Here is a 24172-nt window from a genome sequence, read left to right on the forward strand (position 1 = left end):
TAGGGTCAATGCTTGGCCTATCACATTCCAACCCCACAGGGCACCGGCTCTCCTGTGCTATGCTTGTAACAACCCATGCCACGTCCAGGTTATTGACCTTGGAAAATTCCTACAGAGACGCTGTCCCTGTCCCAATAGGATTGGAAGTGCAGAGAAGTCAAAGGAGAGGTGAAGTTTGGTTCGTATTTACCGTGCCAGGCCTTGCCCTTGGGGACCTCACCCATTAGCACCTCGCCCATTAGCACATCACCCATTAGCACCTCGCCCATTAGCACATCACCCATCAGCACCTCGCCCATTAGCAGCTCAAATCACCCACTGAAGGAGGTGAAAACTGTACTGAGCTGAAGAGAATTCCTTAGATTTTCTTCTAAGGAGACTAAAAAGAACCTTTCAATCTTGATACATCTGCTCTTTCTCCTTTCTATTTCTAGCTCATTGGAATGAAAGAAAGTTCGGCAGCAGAGCCTTGGGAATGTATGTCTGCACTCTGAGTTAGATAATGAGAAGACTCACACTCACAGGTAAGTGGGTGATGGCAGGGGACCCTCTCCTCATCCCCCCTCCCACCCAGGGAGACTGGAGAGATAAGGGGAACTTACGTAGAAGGTACTCTGCTGTGTCCTGTTCATAGTCTGCATCCTCGGGGAAGTGGTCAATCTTCTTGCACACGCCTCGGAAAGCCCCTGTGAAGACAAACAGGGCCCTGAGCCAAGGGAAGAGTGGGACTGGGGCCCAGGCTGGCTGGTCAGCTCTGTGTTGCATGTCCTTCCCTGGTCATCAGAAGCTGTAGGAGGCCCAGCAGCTGGTTTAAGTAGGATAAAAAAAAGAAACTATTTGCTGTAGTTTGGACCTTGAATGTCCTTGGGAGGCCCATGCATTAAAAGACAGAACTGAGATTGGGAATAGAGTTGAGGGGTAGTTCAATTTCTAACACATGAACAGACGCACACAGACATACATGCAGGCACGAAGGCACATACAGACACATATAGACACACACAGACACATACACGGACACATATGCAGGCACACAGACACATACAGACACAGAGACACAGACGCACGTACAGACAGACACACAGACACACAGAGACATGCACACGTGTGTGCGCTTCCCACCCCAGCTCTGCCATTGGCAGGAGGTGCTAGAACTTTTGATTCCAGGAACAGGAAACTAGGTCATTGGGTGCATGCCTTAGAAGGAGATTTTAGGAGCTTTGTTTCCTGCATACCACAAAGAAAGCAGCTTCACTCTCCCATGTCTTACCCAGTATAAATCACCATGTTCTGTCTCACCAAAACCCTCAAACAACAGAGCCAATTAACCATGCCCTGAAACCTCAGAATGAATGCCCTTCAATAAAGTTCTTTTCCTTAAGAGTTGATTTATGCCAGGCATTGTGGTACATATCTGTGATTCCAACTACATGGGAGGCACAAACAGTAGGATTGCAGGTTCAAGACCTGTCTGGGATATGTAACAAGGTCAAGGCCAACTTGGGAGACTGGGCAAGACCTCCTCTCAAAATAAAAATGAAAAGTAAGGTGAGCGAGGTAGCCCAGTGGCAGAGTACTTGCCTAGCATGATCAAGGCCTACACACACACACACACACACACACACACACACACACACACACAAACCCTGAGTTTGTCTCAGGTATTTGTCATAGTGACCCACAGTTAACATATCAGCAGAGACAACAGATAATAAATACACTGAAAAAAACTAAGAGATTGAAACACTCCACGTTTCAGATATCATATGCTAGAAGGTCAAAGAACTAGGAAGCGTGAGAGCATGGTGTGACGGTCTCTCCTATCCTGCCTTAGGGAGGGAAGAGGGAGGCAGACTGAAAATTTGCTTTATCTTCCCATTTTACAGACGACAAATGAGAGTTTCCCTTTCAGTCACTTGGGTAAGCAAAGAGCCAACATTCCAACCTGGGCATTTGGGAATAGTCTCCTGTCTCCGACCTGCCAATTCTGGCCACAGGTCCTTCCAGTCCTCCTCCCTCAGGAGAAGACAGTCACCCTCCCTCCATCCTCCCCACTCCCCTCCCCACCCCCAGTGGAGCTCATCAGATCCACAGAGGCGCTGTCAGTGTTCGGCTTTCTTTTCTTTCTCCAGCATAAACTTGACTCAACTCATTGTGTGTGTTTGATAATCATTGTGGGTGTTTATTAACTAGCCAATTAACCAATCTCTGGGACAGTTAACGACTCTGTCAGTTCTTATAAATGACAAACAGTATTCAGAACGTCTCACAGCGCAGCATGAAATGATGCTTGTGTTTCTTCTTCCCTGTCTGCAAAGACAGAGGCAGGGAGGTGAGGAGAGTGTAGCGTAGAGTTCCGGGAAGGTGGGGGAATCAGGCAGAGCCAGACATGCTTCTCAGTGAGTCACTGTTAAATGAGAAATGGCCATCTATGAAATGGATATGTGTGTGTAATTCTTGTGAAGCTTGGGCACATAACCATAATAGCCGTCACATTGTTTCTCGGGTGGAAAGATGGGTTAGTGGGTAGAGTACTTGCTGCTAACCATGAGGATTTGTGCTCTGACCCCCAACAACAACAGAAAAAACAAATGTGGTGGTGGTGATGTCTGCTCGTAATGAAAGTGCTAGCAGGAGAGACAGGAGAATCCCCAAGGCTTACTGATCAGACTGTCTACCTGAACTAGTGAACTCTTGGTTTAGTGAGAGACCCTGTCTCAAAGAATAAGGTAGAGGGCTGGCAGATTGGCACAGTAGATAAATGTTTGCTGCACGATCTCAGTGACCTGCATTTGGTGGAAAGAAAGAACAGACTCTGCAAAGTTGTCCCCCCCCCGTTTCTCCTCCCTCTCTCTCCCGCTTTCTCTCTCTCTCTCTCTCTCTCTCTCCTCTCCCTCTCTTTTTCTCCTCCCTCCCCCCTCACACACACAGTAACGTTTTGTTTGTGCCATAATTAATAAAGCTCCCTTGAAGCTCAGAGTGCAGAGCTAGTCACACCAGTTAGTCATAGAAACCAGGCAGTGGTGGCACACACCTTTAATCCCAGCACTCGGGAGGCAGAAGCAGACAGATCTCTGTGAGTTCAAGGCTACCCTGGGCTAGATTGAATCAGTCTAAAAGAGAAACAAAGTTCATACCTTTGATGCCAGCACTTGGGATCACAGGCCTTTAATCCCAGCACTAGGGAGGTGGAGACAGGTGTGATATGGTTGGACAGAGAGAGGCATATAAGGTGGGAGGTGACAGGAGCTCAGAGCGTTCAGTCTGAGATTCGTGGAGAGGATCTTACCCACTTTGGTCTGATAGAGGTAAAAGGTATCTCTAGTAGCTTGCTGCTCTGCTTCTCGGATATTTCAGCTTTCACTCCCTAATATATGATTTGGGGTTTATATTATTAAACCTATTAGAATTTGTCACACACACACACACACACACACACACACACACACACACACACTAATTAAAAAACAAATAGATGGGCTTGGCATGATGCCTTAATTTCAGCACTCTGAAGGCAGACACAGGCAGATCTCTGTGAATTTAAGGCCAGCTTGGTCTATTTAGTGAGTTCCAGGCCAGGCCAGCCAGAACTGCATAATAATACCCCGACTTACAAAAAAAAAAAAAGAAAAGAAGCAATTAAAGAAGACACTCAGACACTCAACATTGACCTCTTGCTTCCACACATACGAACATGTTCACACATACGCACATACACCAACTCCTAGCCTTGTACACACACACACACACACACACACACACACACATACACACACACACAAGTTTCCAATGGGCCAGGCACGTGGATGAAGCCCTCCACCCTGTGAGGCAAGGCTGTTAATACTGATATTTCTGATGCAGCACTGAGGAAAACAAAGTGACTGGGGAGGCTTCAAAGCCTGAGTTTTCACCATTAGACCGTGAATGCCCAACCTTGCCGCATCTACTATTCTTGTTCCTGTGATCATCTTACGACACTAAGAGCGCTATCTATTTAGCTCCTCACTACTCGCTACTGTGAGTAGGCTCCAAGCCAGCAGCATTTCACAGGAATTGCGGTGAAATACGAAGACCATATCTTTGGTTCTGATTCTTTTCCCACCTGGCAAAGAATAGACTCAGAATCCAGAAAAAGATCCAGGGGAGAGAACTCAGGAAAATCTTGGAAGGAAAACAAATGAAGAAAAGACGTTAATTTTATTCTTGTATTTTAGAGCTTCATTCTCACGCACCTGTTTGTTGAGCATGTTGTCTTGACATAAAGACCCATGCATCAGTCTTTGGGGTCAGTGAATCATGGGGGCTCTAAGTTCATCAGAGGGTTAATCCTCTGGTGGGTTTATAGATGAACAGGTTCTGGAAATGGTAAAAGATGGAGGAAGTGGGTCTTTGGAGATGTGCATGCCCAAAATCTTGTCCTTAGCCCCAACCCTCTCTCTTTTCTTCTTGTTTGTAGCAACTGCTATACTAGAAGATGAGTTGTCTGTTTTGCCATCATGATTCCTCATCACAAGCTAAAAAAATAGTGGGTTCAGACTGGAGCTTTTCAAACTGTGAGCCAGAAGAAACATGTCTCAAGCATTTTGTCCTAGCAATGGATAGTGTACTAACCCTGGAGCTAGGAAGATGGCTCAGTGGGTAAAGTGTTTGCTGCACAAGCATGGAGACCTGAGTTTAGCTCTCTAGCACCCATGGAAAAAGCAGGTGTGGCATCACATATCTGTCACCTCAGTGCTAGGGTAAGGGCAGATCCTGGGGACTTGTTGGGAAGTCAGGCTAGCAAACTCTGGTTCAGTGAGAGCCCCTGCCTCAAAAATGAGATGGAGTGCAAGAGAAGAAAACACCTAGAGTACACATGCTTGCCAATACAAATACACACACACACACACACACACACACACACGCACACACACACCTGATGTCTGAAGTTTCTGTCCTGCCTGGTCCTGCAGCCATTAAGCCCCAAAGAATTACACAGAGGTCTACATTAATTATACACTGATTGGCCCATTAGCTCAGGCTTCTTATTAACTAATTCTTATAACTTACATTAGCCCATAATTCTTGTCTGTGTTAGCCACGTGGCTTGGTACCCTTTTTGGTGAGACAGTCACATCCTGCTTACTCTGTGTTTGGCTTCCTCTGTGTCTGTGTGACGATTGCACAGACTGACTGTTTTCTCTTCCCAGAATTCTCCTGTTCTTGCCGCCCCACCTCTACTTCCTGGATACTGGCCAATCAGCGTGTATTTAAAATACAAGTGACAGGGTACAGATCATTGTCCCACAGCACTCCCCCCTTTTTTAAAAAAAAACAATAACTGAGAATTAAATCTCCTTTGTTTAGCTTTGTCCAGACCATTATCCATAACATATTGTAACCAACACTCTAAACAAAGATAAATATCCATAGTCCATATTTTGGGAATATGAATGTAGTTTTCCAGAATACTTCCTGCTGATTGGGGGCACTGATAATCTTAAGGGGAACTAAAGAAAATTTTGAATTATGGTAAAGTCTTAAATGGAATATTCTGTGAGGCTTGACCATCTCAGCCAGCAGTCTTGAATCTGTTCTGGATGTAGAACTCAGACATCTGAGCCATTCGCTCCTATCGGATATTTCTCAGGGGGTCTTCCTTGATCAAACCTGATTTTTCTTAACCAGGAATGAACCCACAGCCTCTCATTTCTTGTGGAAACAAAAGCAAAACCTCTTCTCCAAGATAACATATCTTTTGACTTCAATTTTGAAGTCAAGGCATTTTCAAAATACATGTGTTGCATTAATCCAGCGACATTTATATTCAAATGTCTTTTAGCAGCTGTTGGTCCTTCCTCAGCCATCAAACAATTAAAACACCACACAATAATATACAGTATTCAGACTCTGTGTATTTTTATCTTTATGTGGCTTTATTTTAAACTTTATTTTTTATTTTCATTTTTAATTTTTGGTTTTATGAGACTAGATTTCTCTGTGTATCTTTGGCTGTCCTGGCACCATTCACCCTGTAGACCAGGCTGTCCTTGAACTCATAGAGATCTGCCTGCCTCTGCCTCCCAAGTGCTGGGATTAAAGGCATGTGCCACCATACCTTGAACTCATAGAGATCTGCCTGCCTCTGTCTCCAAGAAACTTCAGACAACACATACACACTCACAGAGAGAACTTGTGCACACACATGAATGACTGGATAATGTCCTGAGAAGTAACGCCTGTTGCACAGTTACTATAGCCCATGAACCACTTGAAGTAATATACACTTAACAGTGTTCAAAACACACCGTTTTGTGATCACGTTAACAGAAGAAGCACCTGAAGCAGATGAGTGTGTTCTCATGCCAGTGAGCTGTTCTTGTGGATTCCAAAGTTGAATGTCCTCAGAACCTGCTGTGACTCTTGCTTTCTTCAGTGGTTTTGGAAGTGGGAGCAGAATACTTTGCCAGGGGACTTAGTGATAGTTTTGTGGTCATCCCTCGCTATCTGTAGTGGCCATGGGGTGCACCAGTGGTTTTCTTACCAGCTATGCTTCTTCCATGAAACAGGCCAGGGCCCCTGGACAGAGCAAAGGGCCTTGAGAGTAACTTCACCTCACTGTGAGCTGTTTTATGCATCCTACAGAAGACTGCATAGGAAGAAAAGGTTCGCGGAAGACGGAATGGGGACTCTCTAGAAACAGGCCACTCAGGACCACTGTGGGGATTAGCAGGTGCCGGGATGCCTGCTTTTGCTCATGAAATAGACTGCTCGAGGTGATCTAGGCCGCATGAAACTGGTACTAGAATCAGGAAGCACTAGTGACTCTTGGAAACACACTAGCCAGATTTTTAGTGTGTGTGTGTGTGTGTGTGTGTGTGTGTGTGTGTGTGTACGTGTGGTATATGTGCTCGTGGATGCATATGTGGAAGTCAGAGGACACTGGGTGGATCTGTCACTGATCCTGGAGGCAGGCTGGAGGGGAGCAAGCCCCTGTGGTCTCCCTGTATCTGCTGTCCCCTCATCACTGGGTAACAGGCACTACGGCTCCACTGGGCCCTTTGTGTGTGCAGGGGACTCAGTGGCGTCCTCACGCAGCAGGCACTTTCACCTACTTGTCCATCTCCTTTGCCCAGGGGCCTTTCAGAAATTTGAGGAACAAAAGGTTTTGTTTTGCAACTTTTTTTTTTTGTTTTCCTTTAACCTGCGTTATTTAATTGCATTTTGTGCTCTATTAAACACTAAACATGTTTGCTGCAGCTTAAAACTCAGGATAGTTCACATGGAAACCAGATTTTCGGGTTTTCTTTAAACATGAGTTCCTTGTCACTTCCATGCGACAACCAATCCGCGTAGGCAGACATTAGCCTGGGCATGAGTTCACCAGTTGGCCAGAATCCCCACTTGGCCCCATGGTGCGCCCATGTTCCTACAGACATATAGTCCTGCTATCTCTGAACGCAAGCAGACTGAGTAAGAGGGCTGTCTTTGGAGTCGCATCTTGGTATCAACTTCAGATCAATCGTCCACTAGTTGCAGTTCTCCGTGAGTTACTTCTCTTGCCTTGCCTCCGGGGAGATGATAAACGTGATGCCATGGGGCTGTCCAGATGCGGACAGGGTACCAGGGTACCGTCAGCGCCTTGCCTCCGGGCAGTTGATAAACGTGATGCCTTGGGGCTGTCCTGGTGCGGACAGGGTACCATCAGCACCCAGCGCTGCTCTCAGCGCTCTCACGCATCTTTCAATCAGGCAAATGCGTCAGGCGCTTAACGCAGCTCCTGGCACACACTTCAAAGCTCAATAAATCAAACCGACTACTATCATTGGTTTTGGCAACAGGGATTTCCCCACGGAAGACTCCACACTGGTCGTGAAGCTCTTGGCACCCCAACCCAAACACTTCTAAAGTGCGTTTGGCCATCGTATCAGCAGCATATTGCTCGCCCCCAGAAATATCTACCAGTTATCGTTTTCGTATCTCCTCCATGCACCGCCCCCCACGCCTTCACATGAGGCCATTTAACAGGGTTGGGACCACATACCTCCTTTACTTACATTTTCCCATGACTATTTCCCCCTAAGTAAATTTTTTTGAGACTTTGTTTTGCTATGTAGTCAAACTGGCCTTGAAGTTGTGATCCTCCTGCCTCAGCTTCTGAGTGCTAGAATTACAGGTATGAGCTTTAAAAACCATTCTTGTCAAGAAGAATAAAGGTATTTTAAGGAAAGACCCTTGAACCTCTCCTTTTAGTTATGAGACTATTGAAACAACGGACCCCAAGGAAATGGAATTTCCTCAGGAGTCTCCAGTTGGGAGAGGGACAAGGCTGGGCCCTGGTGCCAGCCAGAGGAAGAACTTGTCTCCTCAGAGACTTTATCCAGTTCTGGCAATTTGTCGGGCTGCCCCATAGAAGAAGCTGGAGCCTACACGAGGATAGGTTGGCGACGGGTTAGGATCATCTTTTGACCAGAGACAGACTAGGGAGGCTCACCGAACCTCGCTATTTGTTCCTCCCCTCGGTGTGCACACCGAATAGATCTTTCTCTGGTTTATACTATCACTTGTCTCCTTAATGGCCTACCAAGGTCAGCCGGCTGAGCCTATGTTCCGACAGTGGTGCTCAGCAACTCCAGCAACATCACCGTGCACGGCACTACATTAATGCAGCTTTTCTAAAGAGGATGAGTGTGATTTACCTACATACTGCAAACAAGTGGAAGATAGAAATGTTGAAAACGTTCAGACTGTAAGGATCAAGTCAGGATACGAACTCAGCACTATCCTAGCTCAGTGTCAAGCTGGAGTTCTGAGGCAGAGATGCTGCAAAGACAGTGAAGAGAACCAAGATCTGACAGCTGAGGGTAAGAGGTGAGGGGACTCCAGTAACCAGGCAGCTGTGAGACCTGGGGTATGAGAGGCAGTGGATTGGAGGATCCTGGGAAGAGCTTCCGGGTGGAAGGAGCGATTCCCCGAGCTGTTGAGATGTCATGGTGGAGACTTTTTTTTTTTTTTATGGTGGTTACAGTTTCATTTTGCAGGGAGAAGATTGTCCCAGGAACTCGACTTTGACTGAGGCAATGGAACCTTTCCTTCACAGGTGGGAACAGTGTATGCTTAGACCATCACGCCTCATGAAGGGCAGGCCCTTGAAGCAGTCCACGAGCATCAAGATGAGGAGAAGGATGCTTGTTATTGTCTCTGTTAGTTACCGCAGCCCCATGGACTCTACTCAGCACAAGGACTGAGCTATCAGCAAGGGGGAGGAGATGGAATAAAGGCACCATTTTCCCAGGTGACAGAATTAGCCTATTCAGGAAGCTGAAAGCAATTTTCTCAGGGAAAAATAAAACTGGAATGAATGAAAGGGCTTCAGAAAGGTTCTTTGTGTTTTAAACAAGATATCAAACCACACGGCAAAGCTACAATAATTAGGTCCTCGTGGCGGGCTGAGCATCTTTAAGAATAATTCTTAAATGAATAAACATCCTAAAAAAAAAACAGCCTTTTATCTCGTATTTAGATAATCTCTGCTAAATTAAAAGAACATATGTGACATATGGTTCAAATGGTATAGAAAGGATTCGGAGTAAGCAACCCCCTGCCTCTCACTCTCTCACACACAATTATCTCCCTGGTAACTCAGTAAAATGATTTTTGTTAAGCAAATGCCGAGTGAAATCATGTCTAAGCTGCGAACTGAAGGTTAATTAGAAGCTAATCAGAGGGGGTGGTTTCTTCAAGCGGTTGGGGGGGGGGTCTGGTGTGATGCTGATAGAACCCAGGAGGGAGGACTGGTTTGGGAGTTCAGAGTCACTGCAGGTTGTGGGGTCAGCCGAGGCTGGACTGCGGAACAGACCCAGAGTGCATGGGTAATAGAGGATGGAAGAGGAGGTGGGAATCTGGGGAGGAGCTGTGTGTGAGAACTGGGCTGCAAAGGTCGGTTTCAGCTTCTGGGGATCCCCTGGTGGTCAAGACAAAGAGGATGCTGGTCCTCAGACCTGAGGTACTCACTGAGAATCTTAACCAGGCAGTTAGTGAACAAGATGATGAAATTTTGATAAATGGCCATAGCACCAAGTTGCCTTCCAGTATGTATCCTTTTACACATAGATCTGTGTGGTGCTCACCCTCATCAGAGAAGCTTCTCACCGCAGAGGACGGAGGTTGATGCTGAGACAATGGCTCGTCAAAGTGCATTGTTACCCCTCCTGATTTCTCTGCCTTCTTTCTGGTGGACCTTCTCTTTTCCCCAGATAAGTACAGATTCTACACATGAGAAAAAATGTGCCCTTTGTCTTTCTGAGTCAGGCTTATTTTGCTTATTATTGAAGGGAGGCATGACCATCCCTCAAGCAGGGCAGGAACTTGGAGTCAGGAGCTGATGCAGAGGCCCTAGAGTGGCCTGCTTACTGGCTTGCTCCCCATGGCTTGCTCAGTCTGCTTATCGAACCCAGGACTACCAGTCAAAGGATGGCACCACTCACAATGGTCTGGGCTCTCCCCATCAATCACTAATTAAGAAAGTGTCCTACAACTTGATCCTATGGAGGTGTTTCTTAATTGAGGTTCCCTCCCTTCAGGTAACTCTAAATTATGTCAAGATGACACGAAACTAGTCAGCACAATCCATTTTTTTTTAAGACATAGTTTTTTTATGTCTAATTAAAATTCAGATGTATATCTGAATTGCGTGTGTGTGTGTGTGTGTGTGTTGCTGGGAATCAAACCCAGAGTCTTGTGCACACAAGGCAAGTGTTCTACCACTATATTGCATCCTTGGTATGTCTGTAGTTCTGTATTTGAAGGAGGCAGATGGTGGCAACCATGGGTAAAGTGGTGGGGCAGTTGGTGACAATCATGGGCAAGGGCACAATGTAGGCAGTTGGTGGCAACCCTGGATAGGGTGGTAGCGGAGGATTGGACCTTAAACCTCGGTGGAGAGAAAACCAGCTCTCTGAAGATTCAGAAAAGGCCTTTTCAGCTAAGCAACTGCAAAGGCAGAGGCTGAGGAGTGGAGTGAATGCCTCTGTTTGAGAAGGGAGGCGAGTGAGGACAGAGGATTATTGTGTCAATTTCCCTGGGCCCGCCAGCTGCCCTTCCAGCTGTTTCTCTATCACTGATCTCTGGAACATCTGGGAGGCTGGGTTACATGTGGACCATAATCAACCCTAGTTCTTCCATAGGGTTAAGATCATCCAGGAGAGGCGTCCTAAAGGATCCCATGATTTTGGGGTGGCTTCCAAAATGCCAGGGTGGGAAGTAGTCTGAAGGAAGAGGCATTTGTGCTTTTGAATCCTAAAGATCTTCTCAGCTATCTCAAAAGATGGTATTGGTTCAAATCACTTGCTCTCAACATGAGGACCAGGGTCCCCATTCTGAGAGTTTTCTTCCAGATTCCAGCAATGTGGCCCCAGTCCGAACCTGGGAAATGGCCATCAATAGCCACAAAGAGGCACAAGGGTCTTAACTGAAATCTGTACAAACAAGTCAGATTCTTGCAGGCTCAGGGATACAATGGCCCTTCCTTCCACACGTATGTTTTGACCTCTGGTGGTGGTGGTGGGGTTAGAGGGCAGAAGGACTACAAGCTTTGGCACTCTCCGATACCACCACTTACAAACTCACCAGTTAGAGCCTCTCTTACGGTGGACTAAATGTTTGTGTTTTTCCCAAACACGTATGTCTAAATCTTAATCTCCAGTACAACGTTATGATGAGAATTAATGACATAGGGAATTGGGAATTAATGAGACAGGGAGGTTAGAGTGTTCATGAATGGGAGAAGTGTTCTTATAAAGGCGGCCCCATTCGAAGAGTAAAGAGAAAGCAGCCTTTGACAATCAGGAATGGGCCTATTAGAACCTTACCTTGTGGTGGGTTCTGTGATCACCTGACACCCAGAAGTGTAATGGAAAAAATTCTATTATATAAGCCATTTGGTATATCAGCAGGTCTCAATTTGTGGATCTCAACCCTTTGAGAGTTGAATGACCCTTTCACCTAAGACCATTAGAAAATATAGATATTACGATTCATAACAGTAGCAGAATTACAGTTATGAAGTAGCAATGAAAACCATTTTATGGTTGGGAGTCACCACAGCATGAGGAACTGTATTCTGTATTAAAGGGTTGCAGCACTGGGCAGGTTGGGAACAGCTGTGTATATGGTGTTTAGTTATAGTAGCACAGGCCCACAAAGGACATTGTAATGCTTCATATTGTTGGTCAACCTGGCAGAATCACCTATGAGACAAAGCTCTGGGCATGTCGGGGAGGAAGTTTCTAGATTGGGTTAATTGAGGTGAGGAGATTTAACTTGGGCAGAACCATTCTCAGGCTGGGGTCACAGATTGAATACAGAGAAGTGCTCTTGACTGTGGATGTGATATGCCAGCTACCTCATTTCTGCTGCCACGCCTCCCCTGCCAGGATGGAGTGAATCCTTAACTGTGAACTCAAATAAACCCGTCTTTCCTCAAGTTGCTTTTTGTCAGGCATTTTGTCCTGGTACCAAGTGACATGCACCAACACCTTAGGCGAGTCATACCCCGCGGCGGCTTGACCTCTTCATTTTCGGTCTTGGTAATCTCTTGATTGGTGGGAGTTTCAGAAGAAATAGTTGAAGTTGGAGCTGGATAGATTTCTTCACTCGGTAAAGTGCTTGTTGGGCAAGCGTGAGGGCCTGAGTTTTGCCCTGGAGTCTTCATAAAAAGATTGTATTCCCAGCGCTGAGAGGACAGACAGGTGACCCCTGGCTCTCTGGCCAGTCAGCCTCGCTGACTCAGTAAGTCAGACACCCAAAGTTGACCTTTGTTTTCCACCTGCGCATATATTCCTCCAGGCCCCGAAGAGCTCACTGTAGTCTCTACTCTTACTGAGACATGGTCTGCAGATCTGATGAATGCTTGCTGGGTCTCCCTCACCCTTCGCACAGCAAGCATTACCTCAGGTGACGTGAAGAAGTGAGAAGAGTGACATACGAGGCTGGGGTGGCTGAGTTTGGCTCCTGCTTCTGCTACACATCCCCTGTAATTTGCTTAGCTTATTAATGCCTCAGTCTCTCCCTCTGTAAGCTGAGAATGTTAGTAACATTTATCAGAGCTTTAATGTAAAGTCAGTATTTCCCCCATACTTCCTTCATTCCTTTATTGTTGAGAGAGATCCCATGTATCCCAGGCTGGCCTCAAACATTCTCTGCAGCCAAGGCCAAACTTGCCAGCTGATAAACTTTTGATAGTCCTGCTTTCATCTCTCAGGGGCTGGAGTTACAGGTGTGCACACCACACCTAGTTTATATGATTCTGGAGTCAGGCCCAGGGCCTTGTGCCTGCTAGTGAGCACACTGCTCCCTGAGCTGCATCCCCAGTCCTTGTCACTTACTTTACAACATCGCTTAGTACAAAGAATCATGCAAGTATGTGTTAATTCAACAAACGCACTTCAAGACAGACAAAAAGATATAAAATTAAGATCTGATTAATCCCAGAACTCAGCCCTTGGTAAAATCCTCTTAATCCACAGCACTGAGCACTTAGTATGGGTTAGAGGGGACAGCTTCTAGTACCATGACCTTTACCTTGGGCCTAGAAAGGAAATCAGGAGTCCCTTCCATCCCCACAGAGATGTATGGGTAGCTAGGCAGATCTGTGCATGTGGCACATGCTTGTGTATGTGTGTATCATGTACATTCAGTTCAGCAGGGAGCCCAAGGAACTTGTCACTGTCCAGAGGGACTGGCCTAAACCATCTACTCTGTCCAGATTGGCCGAGGACTAAGTAGAGTTTTCTATTTTTGTTTTTTGGAAGGGGGAAAATAGTCTTTGAAAATAATTCTTTATTGTGTACCTGTGTGTGTGTGTGTGTGTGTGTGTGTGTGTGTGTATTTGTGTGTATGGGTGTACATACTGGCTAGTCAACCTCAGGGGTCCTCCTGCCTCTGCCCCTCCTCTTATGCCAGCACTGGGGTTACAGGCATGTGCTTCCCTCCTCGACTTGTTCTGTAGATGCTGGAATTTGAACTCAGGTCCTCAGGCTTGCACAGCAAACAACTTCACCCACCCAGCCAGCTCCCTAGCCCCAGTGCTTTTGGTCTCAAGTCGAGGCATTATTGGCTCTGGAACAGATAGAATTGGGAAAACAAGACCATCGTTTGAGTCTTAACTTTTCCAGGCTTTCAGTCCTGAGGGGGGCAGGGCAGACTACAGCAATGACAAACTGCCTGAGAAAATCAACTTTACAGGAGGAAAGGTTTGTTTGAATCTTGAGTTCAGAGGTTACAGTCTGTGGTCAGGTGGTGGGAGGTGGTGAGGGAACAAGGAGCACGCAGCAGCACAAAGGTGGCCAGGAAGCAGAGAATTGGGAGAGAGGAAGAGGGATGAGTTGAGCTACAAAGACCCATTTCCTCAACTGGGCTCCACTTCCCATAGTTCCTACCTGCTCACCCCAGAGTCCAGTCAGCTCTGAATCCGTCAGCTGATTAATTCCTGGTAATACTGGAGCTCATGTGATTGCTAAACTCTGAGCCTCTGAACACCACAATGCCTTCAGTAAGGTGTCTTTGGGTAATACTTTGTAACCAAATCATGGCACAAGGGCAGATTCCTCTCCAGCAGAGGGAGACGATGCCACCAAGGCCTCTGATTGGTCTTCTGGACAGGATCATCCACATCTTTCTCCACTGGATGGTCAGCACCTACAATGATGGTCCTCAGGCAGGCTTTACCCGGCTGTGGGTTCCTAGAACCTACTAAAGGGCAATTGTGTCATGCACGCTCTGGTAGACACGTCATGTGCAGAATGAAGATAGTGCCCTCACCAGTCCACATAACCAAGCTCCATGCCTAAAATCCGGTCTCATCCACAAACAAGACCAATGGAGTGACTGGATCTGGACAACAAATCTAGCTAGTGTGCTCAAGTTCCAGCCCCTCAAAGCCCAGTTTAGAACATAAGGCTAAGGCTATGGAAAAACCAGAGTTCGGGGTCCAGCAATATAAGTCTTCAGCCCATTGTGATAGCTTTGTCTTGAGATATGGGGAAGGGCAAAGGTCAAGTTCTTTGATGCCCTGATCAGGAGCACTTGGGCTAAGAAGGCAAAAGTAAGCCCTTGCTGTAAGATGCTGTAAGGATGCTTGCATTCAAACACATCTGTGTTGTCTAAAGACAAAGATGAAATTCACACAGAGGCTCTTAAGGACACTGGGGCACATGGAGTTTCTGAGGGTCTCTGCTGGCTCTAACTGTGGCCAGGTCGAGAGGCACTGTTCTTGGGTAGCCCACGGGAAGACACTCCTTTCACAGAAATCAATGAAAGACAAAGATGTGCTTGCTGCCAATAACATCTTAGACTTGAACACAATTTATGAAAACGTTTGTCTCATCTGATGTTTCCTAAGTGTGTACTAGAACGAGCCAAGAAGCATTGTGCCAATTTGGGGGATGGGTGGAGAGGCCTCATTTTTCTGATAGAGTTGCATGATGGTCTGATACGAAATCCCTTGTGACAGGATTGTAAAGTTTGATGTTCACGGCAGAGTCATAAAGTGGGTCAGTTTGGGGGAAAAATATGTTAGCTCGTCATCAGTTTTCCCAAGGGCTGCTGTTAATCTTTTGATATTCAAATTATGGGATGTCTATCATGTCATTACCTTTGTCGGCCCCCTCCCCCCTTGTTAGCTGTGTCCCGAGGCAGGCTCTCCTTCTCCTCAGTCGGCACATTACATTCCGACCTTCTATTTGCTTTTTCCTGTTACACGTTGACAAGAGCTGGCAATCAGGGGGAAAACTGCCAGACAGAAACTGGGAGTCAAGTGTTAAAGGCATGGGGAGCGGGAGGTGGGTAGGGCAGCCTGTGAGTAGAGGCTGCTTTTGTAAGTGGTTGGGTCATTAACACATACTTTCATATTAAGACAGAGTTCGCTCGCCTGTCCATATGCCCAGATTTAGATAATGAATTCCCAGATAATGAGGACCCTGAACTAAACTTGGTCTCTTTGAGCAAGACGAAGCACTCGGGGTATAGCAATTATGAATTACCTCCTCTAATAAGAGAACCAGAAGACAGAAAGTTAATGAGAAATAAACACTCTGGTTTAACAGAGCTGCTGTTGGTGCACATCCTGGGCCATTCTTTTGTTTCACAGATGTCTTTGGAGGTGCCCACATTCCGTGAAGAATGGTCCTGACACTTGAGTTTATCAGTGACTAAATGCAGCTAGCTTCTACACTAAACACTGCAGAGGATGTGATTGGGATGGTTTGTGGAGGATGCTCATGAGGTTGGGTGGGCAAGGGAGGACTCTATGAGAAGGTAACTTTCAGTAACAAAAGGAAGCCATGCCTGGGAAGACACAGGGGAGAGTCTTGCATGCTCAGGAGAGAAGGGCCCACGGAGTAGCCCAGCGTGGACTTCAGGTGGGGATCTGGTGAGCACAGGTGGGCTGCTGCTGTCACTCATCTGCAACACAATGAACCATTCTGCTTTGTTTTCAAAGAGCCTGATATTAACTTTTTGGCTCGATCAGTCCATCAGGTAGATATAGAAGGTAAAATGATTTCCCTTGTCCTTAATTAAGTGGATAATTTAAGATACAAATAAATAACTAGCTTCTCTCAGAGTCCGGGATCCAAACATTCCCAGGGTACAAAGTCAAAAGACCAGTCCTCATGTATCCAGATCTGGGTGAGGGTCCAGGTTCAATTTACCTATATTTCCTGCCACCCAATACAGTACCCATGATTCCATGGGCTCCAATGTTCGGCTCATCATTGAGGCAGCAGAATCATTGGTCTGGGGTACAAGCCAAGTAGGTATATAGAGAAAGAATAATAATTAGAAGTTATTTGTTTGTTGGTATTTACAAAAAACTAAATTAAACTGCACAGGAGAATCTGAAGTGGATTGATCTTGCTCATGTAATGGCTTAGTATCTTTACCTAAAGCTTGACTGAGGGTTGGACGGTTACATGATCACTTGCTGCTTTGAGTCCCAGTATTTGTAATCTGTTCTCAGTAGGCACTAGAAGAGTCAAGAATGTGTTCCCTCTGTAGACCACAGAGGTGACGGTTCTGGAATGAAGGGTTGAGAGGAGCTTAGAGCCATGACTGTTGCTCCTCCATCTTGGCTTCTTGCACAGAGGACCAGCTATCTTCCAGAGGGGCAAAGTTGGAGCCAATTGTGTAAGATCTACCTGGATTGTCCTTAAAATGTAAAGTATGTTCTTGGGCCTCCTTGGTTAAGATCGCTGAGAACCTATGATTTGCAGTAGCTGCCTGCTGGGTTCTGCTGCATATCAGGCTAAGAACCAGGCTCTACCCTTAGGAAGGGGCTACTGCTTTGCCGTAGCATGAAGGCCCCCAGCAGAAGTGGCTCCTTGATGTTGAACAATCTAACCTTCATCTGTGAGAACTAAATACCCATTCTTTATAAATTTTTGAACTTCAGGTATTCCAATCCACCAACACAAAACAAGTTAAGATGACTCAGGTCTTCCAACAAGGAAAGATCAGTCAGCGAGTCCTGCGTCCTGGATTCCTAATGCTGGCCCATCCTGAGGGACCTAGTCTTCATCCTCACTATCTGATCAGCAAGCTCCTCCTGCCTCTGTCTCGCCAGTGCTGGGGTTACAGATTCACTGCTATGTGCAGCTTTTTATACGGGTGCTGGGGATTTGAACTCCTCTCCTCATACTTGCCTAGCAAGCACTTTACTGATTGAGCCATGCCTCCAACTCCCCCGCCTTCCACCTTTTCTAAGTAGCACACATATGGCCCAGTGACAATACGGCATGTGGAGGCTTGGAGTTCAAAATAGTATTTTTAAACCCCAATTTGACACTTTCTTCATTAAAAAAAAATCCAGAAGAATCTTTTTAAGTGCTGTTTTTTTAAGTTTCTGAGTGATGCGTGCTTGCATTGCCACCCCTGCAAGTTCTATAAACATGTGCAGAATCAAACCCTCAAACCGGAGCCTGTGTTTAGCTGTGTATAAAGAATCACACTTTTTTTCTGACATTTTGTGCCATTCTGGCCATGCTACACCGAGAAAAGGAAGTAAGGCTCCTGGATTAATCTCCAGCTACCCTGGGCTGCTCATTTCAACCTTCGCTGGTCAGCTCTATCCAGTGCTAACAGACTGGCTTGCCAGCACATCCACTGGGGCCCTGACATTTACCCTGCATCTTTTACTCTCTTCTATTCATTAAGCATGGCTGGTTGCCACAGCAACCATTAACTGCACCTGACATCCAGGAATAGTGCTTGTGTTTTGAGCAAACACCACACCGGGGTTTCATTCAGTGATGTAAAGACTTGATTGTCTTCCCTCTGACCTGCATGGACACAGGGGGCTTTCTCTCCCTGGGGGTCCAATTTCCTTCTCAGCATCTTTACTGGTCTCAGGGCCTGGAGCAGGAGAAAGAAGTCAGGATCTCTCCTCCAAAATATCTGTCTCCTTGTTCATTGACCCCAGAATTCCTCTTTGCTCTCTATATTTAGACAGGATCTTGTATATATCCCAGACTGACTTCAAAAGTCACAGTCTTGCTGGCTCAGTCTCCTGAGTGCTGGGATTATGGGTATGCACCACCATGGAGTGGTATGCATGCATGTGAATTGTGTGAATGTGTGTGTGTGTGTGTGTGTGTGTGTGTGAATTTAGAGGCCAGAAGTCATCACTGGGTATCATTCTTTACCTTATTTTTTGAGACAGATTCTCTCACTGAATTTAGAGTGCACTGATTCAAGTAGGTTGGCTGATTAGCAAGGTCCAACAATCCTTTTTTTTTTTTTTTCTTCTGTCTCCTCAAATCTAGGACAGCAAGCATGTACCAACCACTCTGTCTGGATTTCTACATTGCTGCTGGGGAAACGAACTCAGGTCCTCATACTTGTGTGACAAGCACTTTGCCAGCTAAGCCATCTCTTCAGCTGCTTCCCCCTCCTCTGAATTGTTATGAGCATTGAGAAGCACTGAAGGACGGCACTGAGTGGGCTGTGTGCAGGGATGGGAACATGCTCCTGACACGGTATGGATGAGGATAGAGGGGATCTCCAGAGTTATCAGAGGTGCATGCAAACACTGTGATGACCCTCTGGGATCCATGTGTGCACCTGGCTGTGTGCTAATGAACACACATCTCTGGCTTCCAGACCTTTGCACATATCTACCCCAGCCACTGTTTCTTGGCTCTTCATGAAGCAATGGAGCGCTGGCTTCCCTTTAGCACACCCAGCTGCTCCCTCTCCAGAGCGTACCATCAGGATGCCAACCCTTCACATTGCCTCTTATGCCATAACTTCTTCACTAGCTTGAGCCCTTCTGGGCCTAACACCTCGACACCTCCTTCACACCTATTTACTGAGTGTCTGTCTAGCATGTGCATGTACCAGAGGGAATTTTAGCAAGATGACTCTTTTGGGGGTAATAACAAAAATCCCTAAGCTGGTCTACAAGGTCCTCTGTGATCTGGCTCCCGAGTTTCCAGATCCTTCTTATTAACGCCACCGACTTTGCTCCTCTCTTGTGCTCAGAGCCCTTACATACACAGTCTGCCTACAGTGTTCCTCCCTATACATCCTCCATTCAGTTAGTCTCTGCGTGTCCTAAGATCTTCCCATAACATCCTTGGGCTGATGGTGTTTGACTATTTGTTCACATGGTGCCCAGTGTTTCTCTTTCAGGGGGACATTATAAATAATTAATTATGGTTTCATGATGTCTGCTGATTCCACTTAGTGTGAATTTGAAAAGAACAACTCTGTTTTGCTCACTGCCATCTACCCAGCGCCTGGTGTAGTAGGTTGTTAAATACCACGTGAGCACTAGCAGATGCATCAGTACTGAGTGTTACTCACAAGTCTAGATGCTTCTATAAGCTTCTCTTCACTATCCAAGACTCTCATCTTACCTGTAAGTCTTCCTAAGCCCCACTCCTCAGCTTCCCCTTTCGTCTCTTCCCTCTCACGGGGCTATGGATTTTTGTTAGGTGGCCCTTGAGCCCTGCCCACTCCTTAAACTTTCTAAGCTCCAGTGAAGAGAATGAAGAATGTTTCAGTTCTCACATGCTCACCACTGTTTCACTCAGCTGCCAAGGTTATCATTGTTTGCATGAGTCCCTGGAATGTAACCAACTCTGTCCCTGGATGGGCTCTAGCCTGGAGCTTGCAGTTAAAGGTCATCAGCTGTGTTGACTGTGGGTCAGAGACAGTGGAGAGAGCAGGACACATTTCTCTGTGATGGTCAGGGGCCTGAGGCTCTTATCAATCCAATCAACTTTACCTGTCTGAGGGTTTCCCACTCTTCTTCACTGTGAGAAACTCTACCCTTACCCCCAGTAGGGAATGCCATCTCCCACTTCAGTCTCTTAGTCTCTCAGTCTCTCTCTCTCTCTCTCTCTCTCTCTCTCAATCTCTCTCTCTCTCTCTCTCTGTGTGTGTGTGTGAGAGAGAGAGAGAGAGAGAGAGAGAGAGAGAGAGAGAGACAGAAACAGAGAGAGACAGAGACAGAGAGAGACCCCTCTGTCACTTTCAGGTGGTATAAGGTGACCATGAGCTTATGGGGTCAGGGGGCCTAGTGACTTTCTGACAGGTTTTATTGTTTTTATTTGACTCTTCGAGGAGTTAATAAAAGATAGGAAGCCTGTGCTAAGGCGAATGGGTAGGTGCTAGGGGCTAAACAAAAGCCACTTTTCTTCTCCTCTGTGCTTTTTCAGGGAAAGGAGATGCTTCTACTCATGTATCAACTTCTGTTTATCAACGACAGCCTGTAAAGTTGAGAAACTTGACACAGCGTTTCTGAGATCCCCTTATTATCCAATGCTTTATGTTAATGTAAGGTCAGAGTGACCTGTGACTGCATCCAGGACCTGCCACTTACTGCGCATGCTTATGAGGCTTCTCACACCTCTCTGAGCACTCATACACTCTGCTTAAGATGGACACATTGTTACCGCAGGAATGAAGACTGAGGAGAGACATCTCACTGGTAGTAAAGAGGCGGGTTCACTGAGGTACACCAGTTCTGTGGACCATCAGGCATCTACCACAGAGAATGAGGAAGTTCTGATACACAAATGAGCAGGTAAAATCCCACATGACCTTGTTTTCTAAAAGTTACAGCTCTAGGGGGCTGGAGAGATGACTCGGAGATCAAGAATGCTGTCTGCTCTTCCAGAGGTTTCTGGGTTGATTCCTGTAACCAGCATGGTGGCTAACCTGTAATTCTAGTTCTGGAGCATCTTACGCCCTCTTCTGCTCTCCACAAGCACCAGGTATGCATGTGGTGCACAGATGTATATGCAGATAAACCACTGGTACAGGTTAAACCAAAAGAAAAAAGTAGTTATGGAAGTCCCACACAGAAGTCTCATTTGCCAATCATAAAAACTATTAGTAAATATTACAGTTTATAGGACAGTAGCCTCAGGAATTGAGCAGTGTGCTACCCTGCCTGGGCAATCCTATATGGGCCATACTATGACAGATACTCGGATATATTTGTTTAGATGTAGATATGTCCCAGTGCTCATAGGCAGGGCCGAGTGCATCCTTTCCAATCGTAGTTACCTCTGTGGGTTGTGGGGTGTGCAGAATGGCAGAATGGTACAGCGGTGGGGATTTTGCTTTTCTTACATGATATTTTTTTAAGAAGTGGACTAAGATGTTGTGGATGTGTTTACTTTTGAAGATCCGTTACATCATATTTTTCAAATTTAAAAATCTTCAAAACACAGAAATAATGTATAAGAAAATGGTTAGTTGGCCGTGGTGGCACACCTATAATTCCAGCATGTGGGAGGCAGAGGCAGGTGGATCTCTGTGAGTTCTTGAACAGCCTGGTCTACAGAGTGAGACCAAAGTCCTGCTGAGAGCTGTCTGGTACAGGTTTTATATATACAATAAAATCCAGCCACAAGGAAGGAAGTTACCATAAAAGAATCTATTGCTAGGTGAGGAAGAAGTAGGTGAGAAGGTCTGAGATAATGTACTGTGAAGAAGCTCCCGCCCTGCACTGAAGGGACAGGGTTCACTGGGGTACAAATGACCTCAGACTGCTTTTCTTGGGCTGTGGCCGGACAGTAGCTCTTGGGGGCACCAGAAACAGTATTACTTTCTACTCAACCTTGTGTTGCTAACTTGAGAATATCTGAGTAGAGAGTGGATCCTCTGCAGAGAATGGGTGGAATGGGGTGCTAGATGTGAGATCCTGGCCACCACTACGCTTCCCTTCCATCTACTTGCCTTCTGCAAGCTTCAACATGGTACCAGATCAGGAAACTGGACACGTATGATGGTTAATTGTCAACCTGATGGAATCTAGAATCACAAAAACAAGCCCCTAGGCACGCCTGTGAGGGCCTGTGTAGATTAGGTTAACCATGTGGAAGACTCGCCTAGCTTTGACTGGCATCATTCCAAGAACAGGGCTCTCAAGTGGGATGAAAACGAGAAAGCACCAAACAATAGTCTCCCTTGTTTCTGACTGTGGGTGCAACATGACCAACTGCCTCCAACTCCCGGGTCACAACTTCCCGCCATAACGGGCTATATTCTTCCAGATGCGGCGAGCCAGTGAAAGCCCTTTCTCCTTCATGTTACTCTAGTCACAGCAACAGGATGAGGAACTAATCCTACTGTAGGTGACTTAATCACTGGAGATGTTATTTTCCACATCTGGAAAATGGGTATTTCCCTGGGATTTAACTCTTTGGGTCAGTGTGAGTATCACTGACACAAGATTCCCTAGATCGCACACACACACACACACACACACACCAGTGACATTAACGTTCAGCTAGATTACCAGTAGTGTCTTAACAGCTGTGTTATTCTTAGGATCCAGAATCTTTTACTCACAATCCTGAGACACGTGAAAGTTCCTTGGAGTGTATTTTGTCTACAAAATCAGACCTGTGCGGCTGTGACCAATTATCCCTTGTCCTTATTCACCTCTTTTGACGATTTATAAGTATAGAGTTGCCTCACAGGTATCCAGTCCCTCCTGGTAGACAGTCTCCCAATCTTTCTAAAATGTTTAGGAACATTTCCCTTCCTGAAAGGTATCCAAGTTGGGAACTGAGGGTTAAGACCCCGATGTCTGCAGCCGCCGCCCCTCCATGTCCCAATTCCTTTCTCTGTGTAATATATGTACTATATTATATATGTGTATTATATGGTGTATAATTTTAGTATTTATCTTCCACTTCTCTTTAAATCAACTCTAACTTAGATTTATTTCCAATGGAAACTTGTAGCTCAACTGTAAATAGAAAGCTAGTACCTCTGGCCATAAATAGAAGGCTACTGTAAAAATAAGCACAATAAAACCAAAACCATATTATGAAATTCCGGCTCAGTGCTGTGAATTGAAAAGGAAATATCTTGCTTGCTTCGTGGTGAGACGCTATTTAACGGCAGGCTGGGAGGCTGCGCATCAGCTTCGGTGGGCGCTACTGCAGCTGGACGGTTGGGTAGCTTGCCTGTTAGAAGGAGGGGCGCTGGTTAGTTTTTAAATCTCATCAGTCTGGGGTTCAGGGCCGTGACTTTCCATGCATCAGCTGGCAGAATTAATCACTTTCCCTATGTGGTTAGGACAGATGGCCTATGTCCAAATTCACTCCCACTCCCTGGATCCTTGGCCCCCTCCATCCTTCCCCTCCCCTCCCCACCTCTCAACAGGAAATATCCTCCTGAGCTATAAGATCCTGGGGCAAGTGTTTCTGGGAGTCTTGGACTTGAAGATGCCATAGTGTACCAGGAGCCGTGAACCTGGCAGGTAGAAGGACCACAGAGAGCCAGGGTGGCCTGGATGCTAGGCAGGAAGGAGGACCACAGAGGCCAGGTACTGGGTGGGAAGAAGGACCACAGAGGCTGCATATTTGGCAGGAAGCTAGTATTGGTTTATGTGTTCATTAAAAATACAACTAAGTATTAATAACGAATGCTTGCTGTCTACTGAGTATCATGCAGGCTCTAGGGATATAGAGGGTTCTAGAAAATGGACAACATTGTTCCTGCATAGGACCGGTCCTAGGAGGAAGCCAACAAAGTGTCCATATAGCCAGTGGCAATAGGAGGCCAGGAAGGACTCTCAAAAAAGGGCATCTGCTCTGAGAACTGACCCTGGACATGAGCAGTCACATGAAGAACAAGAAGGCGAGAATCCGGGTAGGGAGCCAGATGTATGTCA

The 24172-nt window shown here is 46.2% G+C and overlaps 1 protein-coding gene across 1 annotated transcript in view; it reads right to left on the bottom strand.

Annotated features, from left to right (window-relative positions):
* Window positions 1-24172, bottom strand: part of Cacng3 (calcium voltage-gated channel auxiliary subunit gamma 3) — a 96781-nt gene that overhangs the window by 14639 nt on the left and 57970 nt on the right. Inside the window, exon 2 of the mRNA XM_041665983.1 lies at window positions 603-686. Coding sequence (XP_041521917.1) covers window positions 603-686 — 84 coding nt within the window. The remainder of the gene's footprint in view (window positions 1-602; window positions 687-24172) is intronic.

Source organism: Microtus oregoni, unplaced genomic scaffold (genome assembly GCF_018167655.1).
Source record: "Microtus oregoni isolate MIOR12 unplaced genomic scaffold, Mior012 000016F_ref0000370, whole genome shotgun sequence".
NCBI lineage: Eukaryota > Metazoa > Chordata > Mammalia > Rodentia > Cricetidae > Microtus > Microtus oregoni.